General features: G+C 48.1%; 1 protein-coding gene across 6 annotated transcripts in view; it reads right to left on the bottom strand.

The window, feature by feature from the left end:
• Nucleotides 1-696: 696 nt before the first annotated feature.
• The window catches only part of LOC112237435 (ankyrin repeat domain-containing protein 12-like), a 48,245-nt gene continuing 27,765 nt past the window's right edge, over nt 697-21,176 (bottom strand). The window contains exons 3-15 of one of the 6 annotated variants that reach the window (XR_006080257.1): nt 20,291-20,447; nt 14,898-14,984; nt 13,752-13,898; nt 12,925-13,128; nt 12,363-12,505; nt 11,878-12,025; nt 6,013-10,565; nt 5,116-5,367; nt 4,439-4,537; nt 4,001-4,177; nt 3,353-3,451; nt 1,443-3,030; nt 697-1,400 (exon numbers count right to left, since the gene is read on the bottom strand). Coding sequence is in view for 5 of the 6 variants with exons in the window: in XM_042308323.1 (XP_042164257.1) it covers nt 2,845-3,030; nt 3,353-3,451; nt 4,001-4,177; nt 4,439-4,537; nt 5,116-5,367; nt 6,013-10,565; nt 11,878-12,025; nt 12,363-12,505; nt 12,925-13,128; nt 13,752-13,898; nt 14,898-14,984; nt 20,291-20,447 (6,252 nt within the window). In the remaining variant the exon portion in view is untranslated. Of the gene's footprint in view, nt 3,031-3,352; nt 3,452-4,000; nt 4,178-4,438; nt 4,538-5,115; nt 5,368-6,012; nt 10,566-11,877; nt 12,026-12,362; nt 12,506-12,924; nt 13,129-13,751; nt 13,899-14,897; nt 14,985-15,116; nt 15,138-20,290; nt 20,448-21,176 lie in introns of those variants that run through there. The other 5 variants (XM_042308325.1, XM_042308323.1, XM_042308324.1 and 2 more) reach the window with 5 other exon arrangements.

Raw genomic sequence — 21,176 nt, 5'->3', positions numbered from 1 at the left:
CCTACTTCAAAAATGGCGCTGCCCATACTAGAAGAGTCTTTTGGGCACTGAAGCCCTCGCTCTCCAATTGGTTGGACAGGCGGGTAGGCAGGTGAGATGAAATCAGTGTGGCGAGGTCTGTTGGCTTTTCAAGAGAACCCGCGAACAGGGGGCATTCTGTACACGTTAGGGGTGAAAAGGCAACTGGGAAGCCATCAAGTAGCAGTGTATAGGCATCCCCCACTGAGAGACGCACCGCTGATGTGCTTCCCCACACAAGGTAATGTACACATCTTATTTTGCTATTGTAGAGGGAGATGTTAGTCAGCCAAATCAACACAACTCAGTAAGTGACAGATCCATTCAGGAGCTTAAACATCTGGTTGAACAATTTAACAGCATTGATTTAGGGACATCATTACTGGGATGTGTATGTCGCCACCTACTGGAAGGTTATATCACCGACAGATTCTACCAAAGAAAAACAATCACATTACAAAATCATAATCCCCCCCCCTACACGTGAAACCCTAGCCTCACAAGTGACCACATCTCTGCGGCCAACGCCACGCCCATACGCGTTTATTGGCGTGATTGATAATTAATAAATAATACAATTCAGCAGTAGTCGTCAGGCATATAAAAACACACTAATAACGGTTTGCTAATAGACACAAAAAAAAAAAAGTTGATGAAACCAAAACTACCAAGACAAGATTTGAATTCACAACCAATAAAATTTATTCAATTATATATATATATAACAAATATGTACATGTCATGTAACAAGTAAATATTAAAATAGACATATTTTTTTAGAACTTCTGTTCAAAATGACGTTTGAAAAAATAGGTTTTGTTGCATTAAATTCTCACATTAAAACTGGAAAAGGATGGTTATTTTCTTCTCCTAATAGAAGCCACAACAAACGGTGTATTTTTTAATGACACAACCACTGGACTACACACACACACACACACACACACACACGGGATAGAGGCTGTACACGGAGTGTTCCAGTATCCCAAATGGCACCCTATCCCCTATATAGTGCACTACTTTTCACTAGAGCCAGTATAGATTCCTGATGAAAAGTAGTGTACTATATAGGGAATAGGGTGCCATTTCAGATGCATCCTTTTGTTGCAAACTAAGGGGAGCGAATGACGACGAATGACTCTTTTTTTGAAGGTTTAACTGAACTTTCAACGGTACAGCTTCTTCTGGGGAGTAAAAGCTACCAGCCTGCAACGACAACAGCAGCATCCAAAAATCACAACTCCATTAGAATGAACACCTTCGTTGTGGTGCCTGGATCCAACTCCATTAGAATGAACACCTCGTTGTGGTGCCTGGATCCAACTCCATTAGAATGAACACCTCGTTGTGGTGCCTGGATCCAACTCCATTAGAATGAACACCTTCGTTGTGGTGCCTGGATCCAACTCCATTAGAATGAACACCTCGTTGTGGTGCCTGGATCCAACTCCAGTCCAGAGGGGAAATGGAAGAAACAACGGAACCAAACGGAACCAAACCCGATCCAACACATGCTTCAAGAGTTAAGCCAATAACATCGACTTTAACGATAACAACAACAAGGAACTTGACACGACTCAATATAAAAACCAACTTTGGTCCAGACAAAACAAAATAACCTTTTACGATTAAAATATCTATTACTTATTTTTTCCCTGTACAAGTTCAAAACCATAATTACATGGGTTATTTACAAATGCACAATCTTTACGTAGAAAATAAGTTAAAAAAATAATAATTAAGAGCACAAGTCTGTACATTATGTATTGAACAAAACGCACAAATTGAAAACAAATTCTTTTTTTTTGTAACCCTGCCTGGTGAGGAAGGTGCAGCGGGCACAGGGATGGTAGTCTCCACAGGGAGGTGCTCGCTAACCACGCACCCCCCAAGAGCGGTGCTCTCTAACCACGCACCCCCCAAGAGCGGTGCTCTCTAACCACGCACCCCCCAAGAGCGGTGCTCTCTAACCACGCACCCCCCAAGAGCGGTGCTCTCTAACCACGCACCCCCAAGAGCGGTGCTCTCTAACCACGCACCCCCAAGAGCGGTGCTCTCTAACCACGCACCCCCCAAGAGCGGTGCTCTCTAACCACGCACCCCCAAGAGCGGTGCTCTCTAACCACGCACCCCCCAAGAGCGGTGCTCTCTAACCACGCACCCCCCAAGAGCGGTGCTCTCTAACCACGCACCCCCCAAGAGCGGTGCTCTCTAACCACGCACCCCCCAAGAGCGGTGCTCTCTAACCACGCACCCCCAAGAGCGGTGCTCTTTAACCACGCACCCCCAAGAGCGGTGCTCTCTAACCACGCACCCCCAAGAGCGGTGCTCTCTAACCACGCACCCCCAAGAGCGGTGCTCTCTAACCACGCACCCCCAAGAGCGGTGCTCTCTAACCACGCACCCCCAAGAGCGGTGCTCTCTAACCACGCACCCCCAAGAGCGGTGCTCTCTAACCACGCACCCCCAAGAGCGGTGCTCTCTAACCACGCACCCCCAAGAGCGGTGCTCTCTAACCACGCACCCCCAAGAGCGGTGCTCGCTAACCACGCACCCCCAAGAGCGGTGCTCTCTAACCACGCACCCCCAAGAGCGGTGCTCTCTAACCACGCACCCCCAAGAGCGGTGCTCTCTAACCATGCACCCCCCAAGAGCGGTGATCTACCACACCCCCAAGCTCCGTCAACTTCAGTGCTTGACCTTTCTTCATGCCTTCCAACATGTTACCCCCTCCATTACTTCATTCCTGTTCGAGGTAGATGGCCACTAGATGATCCGTCCTCTGCCTGACCCTTACCGTGGGTCGTGTAGCCTAAAGGTCACGGGTCATATGGGCGTGAGGTCAAAGTCGTCGTTGACCTCTACCAGGGGGATGTAGAACTCGGGTATCTCGAAGATGGAGGTGGACTTGTACACGACTGGATCCAGCTCCTGGAGTTTCAGCTGCCAATGGAGACGCTGGACAGCATTAAGAGCTGCTGCCTCGTGCTGCTGCCTCATCAGAAGACACGTCTGGGGGGGATATTAATAAGATGGAGGAGGAAAGGAGAAGAGTTAGAGAGAAGGAGAAAGGTATGAGACATGAACTTCACCCTAAAACCCAATTCAGACCATTTTGACATTATTGAGATGTATTAATTTGGCAAAACAAGCATTTAAAAACGAGAAGTACTATCGGAAATAGAGAGTCCAAACTCCCCAAAACCGATATGTAGCCACTTACTGCATCAGACCGAATAGATGAACAAAAACATACCACCGTAGATTGAGTATTACGTTCCAACATTAGTTTTACTGCTGCAAGAAGGGCCATGTTTACAGAGACCAAGCGTACCTTGAGTTTATCAAACTTGTCGTCCACGTCTTGCAACCAGGACATAAACTGGCGGGCGTTGAAACGATCCCTCACAGACGTCTTGCCATCTTGGTCTCCCTAGAAACACAACATCGATAATACAATGTTACCAAAAACGGGCAGCGTTAGTTACGGTTCTGTTGAACCATTATGGATCAGAACGGGCAGCGTTAGTTACGGTTCTGTTGAACCATTATGGATCAGAACGGGCAGCGTTAGTTACGGTTCTGTTGAACCATTATGGATCAGAACGGGCAGCGTTAGTTACGGTTCTGTTGAACCATTATGGATCAGAACGGGCAGCGTTAGTTACGGTTCTGTTGAACCATTATGGATCAGAACGGGCAGCGTTAGTTACTGTGTTAACTGGAAATCACTGAGTGTTTGCGTCATGACAAAAAATATTAAAATACAACTGCTGTTAGCAAAGGGATTTATAAATACATTCGATTAGTTGATTGATGCCAACTTAGAATCTACATTATTTTAGTTTAAATAAATGTGATCTATTGATTGGTCGATACCAACTTACTGATTATACATTTTAAACAAATATGACTTATTGATACAAAATGACTGTTTCTACAGTACATTATAAATAAATGTGACTGATTGATACAAACTTACTGATTCTACAGTACGTGACATCATGCCACTTGCCTGGGCATCCTGCGGCATGTTGTACACCTCGGCGTCCAATAGCACGGTGCACGCACTAAACGGGAGCGTCTGATTGGCTAGTGTTCTGGCAGCCCGGTAGTGAACTCGTAACACTTCCTGTTCGTTGGAAACAATTAACTTTTCCTGGAAGAGAGAAGAAGAGAAGAGTTGAGTTGGACTAGAATAAGGAGTGGAGGAAAGAGGAGTTGAGTTGGACTAGAATAAGGAGTGGAGGAAAAGGGTGGAGTTGAGTTTAATAGTTGAGACAGAAGAAAACGAAAGCATCTCCTACTTGTATTTGTAACGTCAACCAGTATTCAACGTAAATAACAGTTCCTAAATAAGTACGATCAAGCTATAAAAAGGAAAATTAAATAGGACGGAGCTTAAATTCACTCCACATACCCGTTCAATGCTGTGTTGCAAGCGTAGCTTCATACGAACAACTTCCTGTTGTTTAAACATCTCCTTCAGTTGGTCCGGTAGAGACGGAGGGGGAGTTATCTGTTAAGAGACAAATTAATATAAACATTACAAACAGGTCAACATCATGAAACATTTGAAGATTGTTTAATAAGACCCTTTAATGCAGGAGTGTTTTGAGTGGAGGACATTAGCGATAAAGAAACATTCAATGGGAAAAGAGAGGAGATAGGACAGAGGAGATCCAAGAGAGGACAGAGGAGATCCAAGAGAGGACAGAGGAGATCCAAGATAGGACAGAGGAGATCCAAGATAGGACAGAGGAGATCCAAGAGAGGACAGAGGAGATCCAAGAGAGGACAGAGGAGATCCAAGAGAGGACAGAGGAGATCCAAGAGAGGACAGAGGAGATCCAAGAGAGGACAGAGGAGATCCAAGAGAGGACAGAGGAGATCCAAGAGAGGACAGAGGAGATCCAAGAGAGGACAGAGGAGATCCAAGAGAGGACAGAGGAGATCCAAGAGAGGACAGAGGAGATCCAAGAGAGGACAGAGGAGATAAAATAATAAAACACAGGAGTGGAGATGCTCTCTTAAGTGTCAATAGAGATTTTCAGTCAAGGAGTACCGAACCCTTTAATGATCAAACTGCAGACTCACAGTCGGAACACAGAGTTTGCCGAAGGGGTTCCCGTCTAGCAGGTACGATCCTGTAAACGTCACGTATTCGTCGTAATACTGCGGCGGCTGGGGGATGACGCTCAGCAGCACTTTGCGGTTCTCCTCGATCTTCTTGCGGATGTGCAGGAACTCGTAGTAAGGGTTGGCCCTCTCCGTCTGGTACGGCTGAATCTCCTCCAGCTTCAAAGAGTCAACGATGGCCGCCAGAGACGGCTGAGGCTTCTCCATCCCCTGAGCAAAGACGAGAAGAGGCACACGGTTAGGTAGGGGAGGCACACGGTTAGGTAGGGGAGGCACACGGTTAGGTAGGGGAGGCACACGGTTAGGTAGGGGAGGCACACGGTTAGGTAGGGGAGGCACACGGTTAGGTAGGGGAGGCACACGGTTAGGTAGGGGAGGCACACGGTTAGGTAGGGGAGGCACACGGTTAGGTAGGGGAGGCACACGGTTAGGTAGGGGAGGCACACGGTAAGGTAGGGGAGGCACACGGTAAGGTAGGGGAGTAGGGGAGGCACACGGTAGGTAGGGGAGTAGGGAGGCACACGGTAAGGTAGGGGAGTAGGGGAGGCACACGGTAAGGTAGGGGAGTAGGGGAGGCACACGGTAAGGTAGGGGAGTAGGGGAGGCACACGGTAAGGTAGGGGAGGCACACGGTAAGGTAGGGGAGGCGTAAGGTAATGTAGAGGAGATAAGAAACTTTACTGTTACCAAGATAAGTTAGATATATATCCAGTATCCCCTCCTTTACTTCTTCTTCCTTTCCACTTCCTCCCAGTCTCCCTCCTAAACCTCATTCTCTCTCAGCCATACACCCATCCCTCTATTCCTCCCTCACCTCCAACCTCTCCCCCTCCATTATCCTCCAGAGGAACCCACCTGTTGTGTGCTGCCTCCGGCCTGGTTTGAGGTAGACATCCTTGGCATTTTCCTCTTCCTGGGGTGGGTCTGCTGGCGGTCCTGGTCCTCTTCCATGGTTACGGAGCGGACCTTGGCCTTAGCCCCGGAGGAGTCAGAGTCTCTGTCCCCAGACTGGGGGGAAGAGCTAGCAGAAAACCCACTGCAGCTGTAACTACCACTACTACCACTCTGGTCTGTCTGCGAGCCTTGCTGGAAGTTACTAAACTGTCCAGAAGCACCGCACAGTGTCTGTCCTTCTGATCTCTCCTCAGAGGTAGAAGCCATTTCCATTGGCTCTGGGCATGGCTCTAATTTCACCTCAGGGACGGTGACCATATTACTGCCTTCTGACGAAGACCGACAACTAGTCCTTCCTGTTGACATGACCTCAGGACCTCGGCTCTTCTCCAATGTGTTGTCAGGTGTATCAGAAGTTTCTTCCGATTTGTGTTCAAGGCACGGCCATCGCGACACAGTAGATAGTGTATGCTGGCTAGCATGATCGTTTTTCCCCCGTTGAGGATCGCTGGAGTCGACAACGTCACTGGAGAATCTGGATTGCTTACAATCCTGAAAGCTTGCGTCAGTGTCCATGTCCTCTTGAGATTCATTGGTTCTACTCTGCATAGATTCCTCTGTACTAACACTGCTGGTGGAGGCTACTGGGTTGTCCATCGCTCCTGGTCGAGACGCTCCTAACACACTGTCAAGGCTCTCTACAGCTGCTCTGTTTTCAGAGCTGCTGGCTGCATTCTCAACTGGAGTTGTGTCTTTAGAATCAAGAGCCAAATCTCCACCAATCTCTGTCTTCGTCTGCTGTGAGGTCACCGTACTGGTGTTTGGAAGGGTTTCCCGTGACTGGCTAGCAGAGAGAGATGAGGTGGTTTCGTTGCTGGAGAAAGGCAGTTGACAGGATAGAGAAGATAATGTTACCAGTGGCGTCATGTCCTCAGAGGGCAAGTACTTTGTGCTACATTCGGGCGCCGCAGTGAAGGTCTCAACGGGGATACATTGGACGTCCCGTATTAGGAGAGGATCAGAGGTGGAAGAAAACCCTCTCTCTTCTGGCGTAGCTAGCTGTTGGACACTAGCCTGTTGAAGTGTTGCGGAGTCCTTTACAAGAGGATCTCTGGTGTTGGACGCTTGAGGTGGAAGATGGACACCTGAAGCGGTGTTCCCTTCACTCTCAGTGTTGAGATCTGCATATGTTCTTGGAGCGGTGTTACCTTCACTCTCAGTGTTGAGATCTGCATATGTTCTTGCATTAGGGAGATTTGGAAGCATCTGAGTAGGACCCCTTTGACTCTGGCTCTCCTCCAGATCTGCACAGGTTTCTGAAGGAAGCTGAAAACCTGAAGGCTCTTCATTTGGTTGAGCAGCAGGCACCACGCTGGCCTTTGACAGCGTTTCAAAATGTTTACCTGCCGTCGCAGAGTTTGCTTCCTCGTCCAGAATAGCTATAAGGTAAGGGGAAGTGTGTCGGCTCTGCAGCGGAGTCCTGTTACCTTGAGCTGAGTCTGGAAGACCGTTGTGGTCTTTGTCATGAACGGCAGATGATCTAGACTGTGAGAGGAGGGAAGACAGTAGGAAAAGCGGCTGAGAGTCCTGGGAGGCATCCAGGGTCATATCCGAGTCATACTCTACGGGTCTCGGCGTCAACATGGTTGCCTGACAGGAGTCCTCAGAACTGGCCATGGAGAACATCGACACGGACATGAGACCCGACCGCTCGCTCTCCGGCCTGGGGGACCTGCTCAAGCTGTTCTCAATACCAGCCATCAACTTCCCACTGAGGGAGGAGAGTGTTTTCCCGTCTAGGGACATGGTCCTGGAGCTGGTGCTCTCCTTTATAGGTTTGTCTCGGTCCCGGCCATGAGCGTCGCCAGAGCCTTCGGAGCTCTTGGAGCGAAGCAGTTCTTTGCTCGAACACTGTTCTCCAGATGACAAGGACATAGTCTTGGCTTTGCTTTTGAGCTTCCCTGGGTCTGTTGTCGTAGAGGGTCGTTGTTTCATCCTCTCTCTCTCCTTCTGTTTGATCTTTTCTAGATGCTTCCGGTGCCACTGTTCAATCTCCTGGTCCTTCAGACTCAGCATTCGTTCGAAGCTGGTCTGCCTCAGGTCCTCGTTGACCAGACGTTTCTCTTTGGGTCGCTTCTCTTCCCGGGTGGCAGCCAAGGCTTTAGCTTTGGACCTGTTGTCTCGGTCAGTCTCAGTCTCGTTGGATTTGGTCTTACAGGCCTTGCTACCCTCCTTGGAACGGTCCTTGTCGCTCTTGTGACGATCTTTGTCTCGATCTCTGTGCCGGTCAAAGTCTCTGGATTCTCTGTCTCTTCGGTCTCGGTCTTTCTCTGGCGTTTTCAGGACCTCCTCCTTTAGGAGTTTTGCTGGTGTGGTCTTGCCACTTTCAGACACATAGCCTTTCTTCTCCTCCAAGGGGAGCTTCAGGTTAGAGCTGGAGGAAGATGAAGAGCCGTCTTTAGATTTTTCCCTTTTCTTCTTATCGCAGTCTTTGTCTTTCTCCTTAGCACGATCCAATTTACTTTGATCAGTGCATTTCTCTGAAGGTGGTTTTCCTTTGTTATCCCAGCCTATCCTATCTTTGTCTCTGTACTCCCTCTCCTGCCTCTCCCTCTCGCTCTTCTTATCGGGCTTCTCTTTGCTCTTCTTGTCCTTGCTTTCTTCGTGTTTTTTTGTCGTGGACAAGGCTCTGAGCTTTTCGCTCTCTTTGTGGTTCTTGTCACCAGGGGACAAATGAGATGAGCCAGACGCCATCCTCTCCTTCTCCCTCCAGCGATCCATGGAATTTTGCCAATTCTCTGATTTCGCCAGGTGCTCCATCTTAACCTTCTTCTCCTTCTCGGGATTCTTTTTATCAGTCTTTTCAGTCTCCCGTTCCTTTACAGAAGGCCTCCTGTCAGATTTGTCCCGCTGGTCTTTCTCAGAGGCATCCAGTCGGGCTAAATCAGCCGTAGACGTGGTCTCAGTTACCGGTTTATCCTCCGGTTCATCTTTCACGCTTGTAGTGTTATGCTGCGTCTCCTCAGGAAGTGAGGTAGTCCGTCCAGAGGTGGAGCTGAGGCACTCTGTCCTCTCCTCACGCTCAATGGGCTTCCCATCTTTTCCTCCTTTCTCTTTACAGTGAGAGGTTTCCTTCCCTTCCTTCTTCACCACCTTGTCTCTATCCTTCTCTTGCACCTCTCTCAGCCTAGTCTCCATGCCGATGCTAGAGGGGTATATTTCTTTCGTCCCCCTCTCTTCCTTCACAGGAGAGCCGTCCTCCCTCTCGGTCTCAGTTTTCCCTGGAGGCGGAGGTTCATCGTCATTGAAGAAGTTCTCTTTCCAGAACTCCCTGTCGAACTCCTGGTTCTTTTGGCCTTCCTTCCTGCCGCCCTCCTTCTGCCGGTGGCGGTTCCTCTCCCTGTCCGCCTCATACTCCCTGCAGTGGTTGTTCTTCTCCTTGTGTTTTAGTTTATGTTTTTTGACCACTTTGCCATCTTTGTCCGTCTTCCGTAAGGCACCACCGTCAGAGCTGTGGACCACGCTGCGTTCTTTATTATGCGGACTGGATCCGCCGCCCCCGACGCTACAGTCCACGGCGACGTCCTTCTGGTGGTGCTTGCTCTTCTCCTTGTGCTTGCAGCCTTTACTACTGGAGCTCTCCGTGCAGAACTCAGACTCTGGGTTGTAGTGGTTGTACTTGACACCATCTGGCGGAGAGGGGCCTTCGGCAATCGAAACGCATGTCATCTTGGCGTTCTCCTGTTTGAGCGGGTTGGAGGACGGCTGCTTGTCGGCCAGACCGTAGTTGAGCTTAGGAGACTTGACGGTGGCAGACAGGTGGAAAAGGTGGACGGACGAGTCGTCCTTGGGACTGAAGGAGATTTTGAACGAGTCCTCGTCCCCACAGAGTCCTCGGCTGTTCTTGTCCATGTGTGTCTCCGACACAGACACGGTGGCTACGGAAAACACCAGAGCCTTGCTGTTCTCCTTCTCGTCCTCCTGGTTCTCCTTGTTCTTGCTCTGGTTCTTGTTCTTTTTCTTGACTTTGCTGCTTTTGTCTTTCTGTTCGGAAGTCGTGAGGCTGCAGAGGTTCTCTTTCTTAGTCCTGCTGGCGTCTGACGCCTTGTGTCCCTCAGAGCCGTTGGAGCAGGTCGGAGAGCTTCTTCTCTCTGTTGGCATCTCCATCTCATCACTGGAACTATCCGAGCTGCAGTAGCGAACACGGGACGACGTCTTCGTCTTCTTAGACTTCGAGGACTGGACTGAGCCGCTCCCGCCCCCTTTATTGCTCTGCTTCACCAAATGATTCCTTTCCTTCTCCCTCAGCTCTCTCCGGAGGATGTGTCGATCGTTCAGGGCTTTACTCAAGTCCTCTTCGTCTTTGAACTCATACTCATCCAGGCCGGACATGGAGGATGAGGCCTTCACTGTGCTCTGCTTTCCGTCAGAGTCCTTTCCCACGTCCGAGTCATCCAGGTGGTCGTCATCAACGTCCACGCTGGAGGGATTCACCGACGGAGGGCCTTCTGACTCTGTAGAGAGAACATAAGGACAATGGAGGAATTAAAATCTTGTTTGATTGCCAGTGTTTGTATAGTATAGAGGAACACAATAATTACAAACCTTGTTTTTAAATTAAGTTTAATTAAAAAAGGTAAAATTACCATATGCAAGCAAATATAACAAATGAGAGATCCATAAACACACGTTTATTTTTGAAATCACAAAATAGAATAAACTTTTTAAAAATACGATAAAAACACCATCTAATGGCAAAGATGCAACTCTACAGGACACCCTGCCGGGGGGTGGGGGGCTTTCCCCTACAGGACACCCTGCCGGGGGTGGGGGGGGACACCCTTGGGGGGCTTTCCTCTACAGGACACCCTACCGGGGGTGGGGGCTTTCGGACACCCTACCGGGGGTGGGGGCTTTCCTCTACAGGACACCCTACCGGGGGTGGGGGCTTTCCTCTACAGGACACCCTACCGGGGGTGGGGGGCTTTCCTCTACAGGACACCCTACCGGGGTGGAGGGCTTTCCTCTACAGGACACCCTACCGGGGGTGGAGGGCTTTCCTCTACAGGACACCCTACCGGGGTGTGGAGGGCTTTTCTCTACAGGACACCCTACCGGGGGTGGAGGGCTTTCTCTACAGGACACCCTACCGGGGGGTGGAGGGCTTTCTCTACAGGACACCCTGCCGGGGGTGGAGGGCTTTCCTCACCCTACCGGGGTGGGGGCTTTCCTCTAGGACACCCTACCGGGGGTGGGGGCTTTCGGACACCCTACCGGGGGTGGAGGGCTTTCCTCTACAGGACACCCTACCGGGGGGCTTTCCCTACAGGACACCCTACCGGGGGGCTTTCCCCTACAGGACACCCCCGATGGGGGGCTATCCTCTACAGGACACCCTACCGGGGGTGGAGGACTTTTCTCTACAGGACACCCTACCGGGGGTGGAGGGCTTTTCTCTACAGGACACCCTACCGGGGGTGGAGGGCTTTTCTCTACAGGACACCCTACCGGGGGTGGAGGGCTTTTCTCTACAGGACACCCTACCGGGGGTGGAGGGCTTTTCTCTACAGGACACCCTACCGGGGGTGGAGAGCTTTTCTCTACAGGACACCCTACCGGGGGTGGAGGGCTTTTCTCTACAGGACACCCAACCGGGGTGGAGGGCTTTTCTCTACAGGACACCCTACCGGGGGTGGAGGGCTTTTCTCTACAGGACACCCTACCGGTGGGGGTGGGGTGGGGGCTTTCCTCTACAGGACACCCTACCGGTGGGGGGGCTATCCTCTACAGGACACCGGGGGCGCTATCCTCTACAGGACACCCTACCTGAGGGGCTATCCTCTGGGTCTGAGAGGGGCACCTCTCCCTTTAGGAGGAGCTCCAGCGCCTGAGAATCAGCTACGTCTACAGGCCGCTCCCCTCGCTTGTTGGCCTGGAACGCATTTCCTCCGTGTGTCAGCAGCAGCTTGACAATCTAGACGGAAGAGAATCGGACAAGTGGTTAATGAACCCGTTATGGTCTTGAATGAACAGATAATTGTGAAAATGGGTTTAGGACAAGAAATATACACCTGCATTGCTTGCTGTTTGGGGTTTGAGGCTGGGTTTCTGTACAGCACTTTGGAGATATCAGCTGATGTAAGAAGGACTATATAAATAAATGTGATTTTGATTTGAAATATAGAAAAATGACGTTTTCTTTAGACCAAGTTGTATCATCATTACTCGATGGTTAGTTGACGGAATGAGTCAGTTAACGTAATCCTGGTTATAGAGTGAGCGAGCGGCAGAGGGAGGGAAGTAACCCTTACGTCTGTGTGTCCACTGCTGGAGGCATCGTGGAGCGGAGTGTCGTCATCCAGACCCTGAGTGTTGACTTCTGCTCCGGCTGCAATCAGAACCTTGGCCACGTCGAAGAAACCAAGGTTACACGCCTCGTGAAGGGGCGTCCAGCCTGACAGAGGATGCATTTTTAAAATGGTAATAACATAATTATCATACTATTTTTTTTATTTCACTAGGTAAGTCAGTTTAGAACTAATTCTTATTTACAATGACGGCCAATCAGGGAACAGTGGGTTAACTGCCTTGTTCAGCAGCAGAACGACAGATTTTTACCTCGTCCGTTAGGGGATTCGATCCAGCAACCTTTCGGTTACTAGTCCAACGCTCTAACCACTAGGCTACCCTGCCGCCCCAAACTACACAGTACTAACCTATGAAATACTTGATTCATTGTTTCTACGGGACACATTTACACAAAGTACTACTGGGCAACGTAACATTGAGTATGAACTGAATCCTCAACACTTCTGCAAATCTCTGCACTATAAAAGACCCTTATCGTTGTCTCAAGGCCAGGTGTTCTTTTACCCGCGAAGTCTTTAATGTTGACGTCAGCTCCGAGGCTGATAAGCTCCTTGACCTGTTTGGCATCCCCTCGTATGGCGGCCATGTGTAGCGGCGTCTCGCCACGCTCGTTCCTCTTGTTCACCTTGTCCCTCGCTCTGGAGGCCGTGCTGCTGGGGAGCTTCTTCTGCACCGGGGGGGCCTGGGACAGGTGGCTAGGGGTCGAGTCTGAGAGGAGGTGAGAGAGAAAGAGTCAAAAGACTAGAGATGATCTAACACTCAACCAAAACAAACTGACACTGGGAGGTCCATTATCTTTAAGGCTGTTGTTTAGCATTACGACTCATCCTTATAAGTATAGTCCTTACCACATCCCTATAGGTTGATACGAGGATACAGGAGAGAGGGGTAACAGAGAGGGAGAGGGTAAGAGAGGGTAAGAGAGAGGGAGAGAGGGTAAGCGAGAGGGAGAGAGTAAGAGAGAGGGAGAGGGTAAGAGAGACGGTAATAATATTCAAATTCTTTGTGGATCTGTGTAATCTGAGGGAAATATGTCTCTCTAATATGGTCATACATTGGGCAGGAGGTTAGGAAGTGCAGCTCAGGTTCCACCTCATTTTGTGGGCAGTGAGCACATAGCCTGTCTTCTCTTGAGAGCCATGTCTGCCTACGGCGGCCTTTCTCAATAGCAAGGCTATGCTCACTGAGTCTGTACATAGTCAAAGCTTTCCTTAAGAGAGAGGGAGAGGGTATGAGAGAGGAGAGCAAGAGAGAGGGTAAGAGAGATGAGAGAGGAAAGAGAGAGAGAGAGAGAGGGGGGGGAGACAGGGCATGAATGTGTTCTGACTAACCTGGGCTGTTGTCCCTGGCGGTCATCTGCATCAGGAGGGCCATCTGCTTTCGTTCCGACAGCGGGTAGCCAAACAGGAGATTAACCGGGGCCTTCTTACTCCCCCCAGACTCCTTCTTGACTTTCTTCTTATCCGGGCCATCTTTATCTACAGAGTTAGGACAGGGTTAGACTTAGAGACAAATACACATCTCTCCAAACCAACAAGGTGTGAATCCCAAATTGCACCCTATTCTCTATATAGTGCACCTGAGCACTATGGAGCCTGGCCAAATGTAGGGCACTATATAGGGGGACAGGGTGCCATATAGGACACAACAGGTGACTTCATCAACAACAGGTGACTCAGTGGTTCTCCCCCCTCCAACCTCATCATTCACACCATCTCTCCATCACGCGCAAAAAAAACAACTGTTAGCAAGTAGAGGGGGGAACAAAGAAAAACATTCTTTGTAGTCGGCAAAGATGGTACCGTATCACTAATAATAGGATCAAGTCAACAACATACAGACCTGTATGACGTGAGCTAGCTAGCAAGCCAGAGAGAGCAGGCAGACAGGGAGGAGGAAGCCAGAGAGAGCAGGCAGACAGGGAGGAGGAAGCCAGAGAGAGCAGGCAGGCAGGGAGGAGGAAGCCAGAGAGAGCAGGCAGACAGGGAGGAGGAAGCCAGAGAGAGCAGGCAGACAGGGAGGAGGAAGCCAGAGAGAGCAGGCAGACAGGGGGAGGAAGCCAGAGAGAGCAGGCAGACAGGGGGAGGAAGCCAGAGAGAGCAGGCAGACAGGGAGGAGGAAGCCAGAGAGAGCAGGCAGACAGGGAGGAGGAAGCCAGAGAGAGCAGGCAGACAGGGGGGAGGAAGCCAGAGAGAGCAGGCAGACAGGGAGGAGGAAGCCAGAGAGAGCAGGCAGGGAGGACAGGCCACATGCTCATGTGTGTTTACAGTGTAGCACAGCAGCGTGGGTTAGACCTGGCATGATACAACTTGATGTGATCCCGGACAAGACACACACCACATGTGTTTACAGCACAGCATGTGTGTTTACAGCACAGCAGATAGTGGGGCCTACAAGCTGCTGAAGTCACTACGTCGAGACAAGACACCTACATACACATGTCTAGAGGACCCAGGCCGAAGCTGCAGTACAGTTACCTGCTGAGTACATCCTGCAGGGAGTCACTAACCTCCCCTCAGACTCTCCCCAGGACTCAGTGGACTGGTCTGGGACTGACTCATCTACTGGGCAGAGCAGAGACACGGGAGGGATGGAGGTGGAAGGAGGGGGCCTACAAGGGCTGAAGTCACTAGGGGAGACAAGACACCTACATACACATGTCTAGAGGACCCAGGGAGGGGCTGCAGTACAGTTACCTGCTGAGTACATCCTGCAGGGAGTCAGAGGAGGGAGGGAGGGAGACTCTCCCCAGGACTCAGTGGACTGGTCTGGGACTGAGTCATCTACTGGGCAGAGCAGGAGAGGGAGGGATGGAGGTGGAAGGAGGGAGAGGAGAGGGGAGGGGAGAGGAGGGAGAGAGAAGAGGAGAGGGGGAGAGGAGGGAAGGAGGAAGGGGAGAGGAGAGGACAGGGAGAGGAGAGGGTGTAGGGGGAGTAAGGGGGAGAGTAGAGGAGAGGAGGGAGGGAGAGTAGAGGAGAGGGAGAGGAGAGGGAGTAGGGGGAGGGAGAGGGAGAGAGAGTAGGGGGACAGGAGAGGGAGAGAGTAGAGGGAGTAAGGGGGAGAGGAGAGGGGGAGAGTAGAGGAGAGGAGAGAGAAGAGGGAGAGGAGAGGAGAGAAGGAGGAAGGGGAGAGTAGAGGAGAGGGAGAGGAGAGAAAAGCAGGCAGAAAGCACAGCATTAAGGCACGCCGAACTTTCTCGCAAAAACGCTCCTTCACACAAAACACACAGAAGATCAGTGATGAAGGGCTGCAGCGGCCATGTTGGCAGTTATTGTCCACGCTGACACGCGCCGTTGGATCATAAACACGTTTTATAAAGTACACACCATCACAATAAATCCATTTATTTAGTCAGGTCTAAAGAAACACAATACGAAGGAAATGTTTTTCAGAAGAACAGAATATGAGTCAGTCTAATGTGTGTTATCAGACTAGATACTGTATGTTAGACTAGATACTGTATGCTATCAGACTAGATACTGTATGCTATCAGACTAGATACTGTATGTTAACAGACTAGATACTGTATGTTAACAGACTAGATACTGTATGCTATCAGACTAGATACTGTATGTTAACAGACTAGATACTGTATGCTATCAGACTAGATACTGTATGCTATCAGACTAGATACTGTATGCTATCAGACTAGATACTGTATGCTATCAGACTAGATACTGTATGCTAACAGACTAGATACTGTATGCTATCAGACTAGATACTGTATGCTAACAGACTAGATACTGTATGCTAACAGACTAGATACTGTATGCTATCAGACTAGATACTGTATGTTAACAGACTAGATACTGTATGCTATCAGACTAGATACTGTATGCTATCAGACTAGATACTGTATGTTAACAGACTAGATACTGTATGCTATCAGACTAGATACTGTATGTTAACAGACTAGATACTGTATGTTAATTGTCTATAGACTGTAGGCTTGTTCATTTATCTGACTAGATACTGTATGTTATCTGGCTATAGATATAGGCATTTAAGAGCCAAGCATTTATTTGATATGATTTTACAATAAGAAGAATATATTTTAATTTCGCTAAATGAAATAGAAAAGATATCATTCCGGAGCGAGTGATGTTGAGCGTAGTGAATTTTTGAAACAGGTCCTGGCAACTTTAGTTGTGAATGATACAAACCATAGAAATCAAATGTAATTGTTTACCTTTATTTAACCAGGCAAGTCAGTTAAGAACAAATTCATATTTACAATGACGGACTTAGGAACAGTGGGTTAACTGCCTTGTTCAGCGGCAGAACGACAGATTTTGTACCTTTTCAGCTCAGGGGATTCGAACTTGCAACCTTTCGGTTAGTAGTCCAACGCTCTAACCACTAGGCTACCCTGCCGCCCCATATGGGCTGCATGACGCGACTATAGGCTATCGATTTGAGAAAGTAGAGAAAAATTTAATAAAAACATATCAGCCAGGTAGACGACTCCGGTTTCATAGCATATCCATCAAAACTCTCCCCTCCACCGAGGAGCCAGCAGCCTCTTGCAGTGATATTCCACCCAAACTCTGTATGCTATTGGCTCTCCAACCCTGTTCCTGCAGCTACACAGTGCCGCTATTGGCTCTCCAACCCTGTTCCTGCAGCTATACAGTGCCGCTATTGGCTCTCCAACCCTGTTCCTGCAGCTATACAGTGCCGCTATTGGCTCTCCAACCCTGTTCCTGCAGCTATACAGTGCCGCTATTGGCTCTCCAACCCTGTTCCTGCAGCTACACAGTTCCGCTATTGAGAAACCAAGTGAAATCTGTTCGGGAACATGGATAGTAACAACGTTTTCACAACAAAGCATACATTTCATTAAACTGTGGACGGCCTCTTTCTCTGCGTGCTCGAGAAATTAATGAAGGACAGGAGAAGGATATAGAAATGGTAATGTAGCTACTAATAAGGAAAATATTTGTAAAAAAAAAAAAAGAAAATGCCCCATTACTAGGCTATTTAAAAATCTATTTCACTATAAATTGTAGGCCAACTCTGTAAGCCTGCCCTGCCCTATCAGAGAAATCCACAGCATCGCCAAGGCCAATATGTTCTCTCTCAGACAGAACGTATAGAGCGTAGCATGGAGGTGGTAACCAGTCCATCCAACATAATAATACAGTCTACAATAGGCTAGACTAATTATGCACTAACTAATTGAGCACTAACGACCGCTGGGTCCTAATGGCCTGGTACTCAGCACTAACGACCGCTGGGTCCTAATGACCTGGTACTCAGCACTAACGGCCGCTGGGTCCTATTGACCTGGTACTCAGCACTAACCTGGTACCGCTGGGTCCTAATGACCTGGTACTCAGCACTAACGGCCGCTGGGTCCTATTGACCTGGTACTCAGCACTAACGGCCGCTGGGTCCTATTGACCTGGTACTCAGCACTAACGGCCGCTGGGTCCTAATGACCTGGTACTCAGCACTAACGGCCTGGACCTCACCTCTCGTCTCTTATGCACTCTGGACAACGTAACTAAACTATTTGTTAGAAGGTGGCAAGCAAGTCTATTTTGCTTTCACTAGTCCGCATTTGCATTTGCTGGCCACAACAAAAAATAAACCAAGGCAAGCATCACACAGTTCTTCTCCCTAAAGTGGCTGAATTAATGAAGGTGATGCAGGGGTCATACTGGTGTTCGCTTTCTGCCAGGTTTGAGAAGTCAAAAGCCCATTGGATGAGTTATTTGTATAGCTGCAACCATTTTGATTTCCTGCAAAAATACCAGCCCCCTTAAGTTAATACTTTGTAGCGCCACCTTTTGCTGCGATTACAGCTGTAAGTCGCTTGGGGTATGTCTCTATCAGTTTTGCACATCGAGAGACTGACATTTTTTCCCATTCCTCCTTGCAAAACAGCTCGAGCTCAGTGAGGTTGGATGGAGAGCATTTGTGAACAGCAGTTTTCAGTTCTTTCCACAGATTCTCGATTGGATTCAGGTCTGGACTTTGACTTGGCCATTCTAACACCTGGATATGTTTATTTTTGAACCATTCCATTGTAGATTTTGCTTTATGTTTTGGATCATTGTCTTGTTGGAAGACAAATCGCCGTCCCAGTCTCAGGCCTTTTGCAGACTCCATCAGGTTTTCTTCCAGAATGGTCCTGTATTTGGCTCCATCCATCTTCCCATCAATTTTAACCATCTTCCCTGTACCTGCTGAAGAAAAGCAGGCCAAAACCATGATGCTGCCACCACCATGTTTGACAGTGGGGATGGGTGATGAGCTGTGTTGCTTTTACGCCAAACATAAGGTTTTGCATTGTTGCCAAAAAGTTCCATTTTGGTTTCATCTGACCAGAGCACCTTCTTCCACATGTTTGGTGTGTCTCCAGGTGGCTTGTGGCAAACTTTAAACGACACTTTTTATGGATATCTTTAAGAAATGGCTTTCTTCTTGCCACTCTTCCATAAAGGCCAGATTTGTGCAATATACAACTGATACTTTTGCAAGGCACTGTACATGTCTCGAGACCTTTGAAAAGACAGTCAAGTAGAGCATTTTTTTGTTTGTCTTAAAAAGGAGCTGTGGTGTATTTTGAGACAGGCTTGAATAAGCCAAGTAACCAATAGGCAAAAAGTAGCATCATTTGAATAAGCCAAGTAGCCAATAGGCAGAAAGTAGCATAATTTGTCTGATTCCCTGTAATAACAGGAACAATACTGTATTTTAGAAAGTGGTTTCCTGCATCAAACAACACCATGTTCAGTCACCTCCTTGTCTGAAGGACAAGTGGATAAACAGGTTCATGTGAAGCCCTGCATGTTTTTCTTCATAAGTCTCATGGAATGTAGGCCTATATTGAACACCTGCACATTGTATATTAATGATAGAACAGCCATTTCCATGTTAACATATTATGGGATGCATGTTCTCCATTGTTTTTTAAACGGTAGGCCACTCTGGTAGGTCAACATTATGATCAAATAGCCACAGTAGCCTACTTGGCCACTTCATACCAACAGTGTTCACTGCGTTGGAAATTTTCAAAATGTTCAAGTTTGCGCTCAGTACACCTGAGATTTGATCAGTGTCGGATTTTTTAAAATGATTTTTTTTAGGAACACCGGCGCCGAATTTAACATCTCCAACAAGACAGAGATTGAGAGGATCTGCAGAGGAGCACGGTGAGAAACTCTCCAAATACAGGTGTACCAAGCTTGTAGCGTCATACCCAAGAAGACTCAAGGCTGTAATCACTGCCAAAGGTGCTTCAACAAAGTACTGAGTAAAGAGTCTGAATACTTATGCAAATGTAATATGTTTGTCATTAAGGGGTATTGTGACGTCATTAAGGGGTATTGTGACGTCATTAAGGGGTATTGTGTTTAGATTGATGAGTGAACAAAAGTATTTAATCCATTTTAGAATAAGGATGTAACGTAACAAAATGTGAAAAAAGTCAAGGGGTCTGAATACTTTCCCAAATGCAGTGTAGTATAACCTGTATATACTACCTGTACATAGGATAACATGCATATAGGATAACCTGTATATACGACCTGTACATAGGACAACCTGTATATACTACCTGTACATAGGATAACCTGTATAAACTACCTGTACATAGGACAACATGCATATAGGATAACCTGTGTGGGAATGTGGTATATGGCCAATATACCACGACTAAGGGCTGTAACCGCGTTGCGTCATGCATAAGAACAGCCCCTAGCCGTGGTATATTGGCCATATACCACACCACTCTGGCCTTAACGCTTAATTATATATACACTATTCATGAAGACAAGAGGATATTTATGGAAAATAAAGATACCCCATCGTCTTCTCGCACACAGTTACGTAGCATCCAGGTGAGTAGCTCGTGGGTCGTTACCTGTGTCGGAGTGTCTCTCCTCGTTGCGAGGGGGGCTCATGGTGAAAGACAGTTTGCGTTTCATGGAAGACTTGGGTGGTTTTCCTTCCTTAACCCCCAATAACTTACTCCGGTCCAGCTTCAGAGTCTTTGTGAACGGGGAAATCTTATCTTTGTTCTGGAGAAAAAGGAAAAATAAAGAATTAAGGAGTTAAGTCCAAATTAAGTCCAATAAAAATGTTTTGACTTATTGTATTTTCATTGTAATGTGAACTTTAAATTATTTACATGTGTCCTATTCAGAACGTACACCCATTCAGAAAAGGAGAAGTGCCTAGAGGGGGGTAGAGGGGGGGTTGTTCAGCCCTGAGTAAACATGCTAGAGTCACCTTTGGCAGCAATTACAGTTGTGAATCTTTCTGGGCAAGTCTCGAATAGTTTTCCACACCTGGATTGTGCAACATTTGCCCATTGTTCTTTTAAACTTATTTCAATCTCTGTCAAAATTGGTTGTTGAGCTAGACAAAGATTTTTCAGGTCTTGCAATAGATTTTCAAGTAGATTTCAGTCAAAACTAACTTGGCCACTCAGGAACATTCAGTCTTCTCGGTATATAACTCCAGTGTAGATTTGACCTTGTTTTAGGTTATTGTCCTGCTGAAAGGTGAATTCATTATCTCAGATTGATCCAGGTTTTCCTTTAGGATTTTGCCTGTGCTTAGCTCATTTCTGTTTATTTTTTACAATGACAAACTCCTCAGTACTTTGCAATAAAGGCAATAAAGTTATACTGCAAAAAAATGTGGCAAAGCCAATTCACCGTTTGTCCTGAATACAAAGTGTTGTACTGTGTTATGTTCAGGGAAACCCAATACCACTCTCCATATTTTCAAGCACAGTGGTGGCT

This window comes from Oncorhynchus tshawytscha, linkage group LG28, assembly GCF_018296145.1.
Source record: "Oncorhynchus tshawytscha isolate Ot180627B linkage group LG28, Otsh_v2.0, whole genome shotgun sequence".
Classification (NCBI taxonomy): domain Eukaryota; kingdom Metazoa; phylum Chordata; class Actinopteri; order Salmoniformes; family Salmonidae; genus Oncorhynchus; species Oncorhynchus tshawytscha.
Note: the sequence above shows the minus strand (reverse complement) of the source record. Positions and strands in the feature narration are given on the sequence as shown.